This window comes from Lactuca saligna, chromosome 1 (assembly GCF_052625555.1).
Source record: "Lactuca saligna cultivar CGN05327 chromosome 1, ASM5262555v1, whole genome shotgun sequence".
Taxonomy (NCBI): Eukaryota; Viridiplantae; Streptophyta; class Magnoliopsida; order Asterales; family Asteraceae; genus Lactuca; species Lactuca saligna.
In genome coordinates, this window is record NC_136417.1 from 11,317,501 (window position 1) to 11,320,772 (window position 3,272).

At 30.7% G+C, this 3,272-nt stretch overlaps 1 protein-coding gene across 1 annotated transcript in view; it reads left to right on the forward strand.

The window, feature by feature from the left end:
• Window positions 1–2,612, forward strand: part of LOC145002599 (uncharacterized) — a 5,241-nt gene extending 2,629 nt beyond the window's left edge. The window contains exon 6 of the mRNA XM_078961844.1: window positions 2,520–2,612. Coding sequence (XP_078817970.1) covers window positions 2,520–2,612 — 93 coding nt within the window. The remainder of the gene's footprint in view (window positions 1–2,519) is intronic.
• Window positions 2,613–3,272: the final 660 nt, after the last annotated feature.

A 3,272-nucleotide genomic window follows, 5' to 3' on the forward strand; every position in this document is an offset into this window, starting at 1 on the left:
AATAATTGTGCCCATTCCATACTCTCGGATTAGGGACAAGTGTTTATGTGTAAATCCATTCTCTCGGATTAACGACGAATGACTATGTCCTATCCATACTCCTGGACTGAGGACGACTGACTATGTCTTAATCCATACTCGCGAACTAAGGACAACTGACTATGTCTTAATCCATACTCTCGGATTAATGATAGTTGATTATGTCCAATCCATACTCACGGACTAGGGACAATGACTATATGTCTAATCCATGCTCCTGGATCAATGACATATACTAATGTTTTATTCTCTGAGTATAACTCACTCGTACTCGTAAGAAAATACTACCAAATGTTCTTCATAATTAATTTAGGTTTACTCTATATCCTAAATCATCATATATAATCAGGTATGTTCTTTAACACGTATTTCAGGCAACATCAATTAACTCGCACATAAACATATAATTAATACTTCAATCAATACTTGTATTAAATCATGTTCATGAAAGGGACTATGCATTCACTTGATAAGGTGGTGAGTTAGTACTTGGACAACGCTCGTTTACTTTAAAATAATTTCTTTCGACGAAACCTAGTATTATTACCACTAGATTTTAGTATAATATTTACCGTGACTAATTATTAGTCTTATTATTATTATTATATAAGCGTTTAAACAATACTTTTCCAACCACTATGTACAGACAGGGGGTCAGACATAAAACACCGGAGGGCATGACCATTTTGGCATATAGCACTTCTGAAATCCAATAATCGTATACGACCCTTTAAACCAGATTCTCCGTACCGCGAGTAGTTACAAAGATATTATAACGACACTTATATAAGTTATAATAATAGCTCAAATATTTATTATAAGTTCATAATAACAATACTAATTTTAAATATAAGCTAATTTAAAATATGGTAAGCATAACTTACTTACAATGGGGTTTGAGCTAGGAGTCGGGTTCTGCAGGGGCAGAACTTCGTCGTTGAATCTTTCTAAGAAAGATTCGTGCAACGCTTCAGCGCTCACCTTACTATATTAAAACTACAGAAAGAGAAGTTGGATCACGAGGGACCGAAATATTCGGGGGATAAGAAGAGAAAGACTCTTGAATCAAGAGAATGGTGCAAGAAATATGAGAGCCCAAACCTCTTATTTATAGTAATTGAATTTACAAAAACTATCATCCATAATTACTTAATGACCTTATAGTTATATAAACGACTAAACATCCCATCATAATACTATTTTAAATAGATTTAACGATATTTGTACTAAACTAATGTTTAAAGCACTCAAGAATAGTCTTATAATAACCACATCGTCACCTTTCTAATCATATATACATTTGTATATATATGTGTACGTATATATGATTTATACTTTATTTTAATACGTAAATATGTTATTATAATTTATAACTCGTTCATACGAACTCTATTTTTGACGTTCTTTATATCCATGCGTTGGTATTTACGAGTACTACAACTTTCATTTAGACGCCGTCAGCTAATTCTCATTCTATCTCAAAATTACAAAACTGTATTGAATTTATCGCGCTCGAAGAGTAGGGACCAAGCTTCGTCCATATTTTTCGCATACGAACTCCGTTTTCAACTGTCTTTTTATCGTTTAACTCCTATTAACAATATCTTCATTTCTCATTTAGATTAGTTTGGTTAAAAATCGACCAATCTAAAATTCGAATTTTCGGTTGTGCACTGTTATGCTAAATCTTAGAAAAATCATAACTTCTTTATATGAAGTCAGATTTGAGCGTTCTTTTTATGCACGCTCTCAGTTTAACATATTCAACGACTTTTGTTTAGATTACTAAGGCTAAAAAGCCCTCTATCGTAAATTCATTATTTACGTCTCCCGGTGTCGTGCCGATTTTGCCGAAAAATTTCGACGCCTCATAATTTCTTCGTTATAACTCGGATTCCTGCGTTCTTTATATGTATGGAACCCTTGAGATATATATTCTACAACTTGGTTAAGATTAATCTTTCTAAATAATCTTCCATCAAAAACTCATTTTTGATGCTTATTGTCTCTAAATTGACTAGCTCGGATCTACGGGCGTTACATTCGCCTCCCAAATTAAAACTGCAAGCTCCGTCACTACATCCAACCCAACCAAATCATGAAAAGTACATAACCATTTGAACTTGTGTAATATAACGGGCTTGCAAATAGTTTTTTTTTTTTTCAACGATTTTAGATGGATGGTAAATATTTTCATTTAGTTGATTTTGATTCTTTAAAAAATATTATATTCCATTGATGGTGAGTGATGAATTTTTATAATATGAAATAACGTTTTAGAAAATAAAATGGAGAAGGCAAAAAAAAAAGTTAACTATAAAATTTATAATATTCAATAATTTACCTAATATATACCTTAGTAATTTTTTAAATATATTTTTAATAATATTATTAAAATAAGTTTTATAATAAAATATGTAACTTTTTCAAAAAAATAGTTACACCCTTTTTGGTCTTTGATACTTAATGTTCAATTATAGATTACTCGTTACGCAGAATACATGTATGTGTATGCATTCGTCACAAATCAAGTGTCTCAATATCTTTATAAAGACAATATTGAAACAAAGTAAATAATTAAATAAAATAAAAGTTTTGTATAGATCCAATAAAAATATGATGTTTAATAATTTTAAAAATTAATAACAAAATTCATGTCAATCCAAAACAAATACTGCTAATTTTCTAATATGTTTGTATATTTGTTCTATACAATTTCTATATAATCAACGTTTTAGCATATAATTAAACTTTAGTAAGCATCATTCTACCATTCTTCTATCGAATAACAAATGTTAATATATTTTTATACATATTGTAATAATTTAGTTGTAGGTGAGATTTTTTTTCTTTTTCAATGTGCATGTGCTAGGTGAAAAAATGTGAAGATATGTAAGCTTTCTTAATTTTCTTTTCCCATGTATAAGTGTCAGCTATGTTTATGTTTATGTAAGCTTTCTTAATTTTCTTATGTTTATGTTTATGTTTCCTAAGCATAAGACCACATGTTTCCTAGGCATAAGACCACTCTTACACTCCATCCTTCTAGTATGGCCAATTTAATATTCTTACCCTAGAAACTAATACTATCCAATATTTAGTATATTGTCTTAGGGTGGAGGGTGTGGGACTCGACACCAGCTCGTCTCTAGCTCGCTATGAATGTCAAACCCATTCCTAACAACTGTTCGCTAAGAATTGTGTGCGATCCTACTAACGAGATGAAAGAGAAG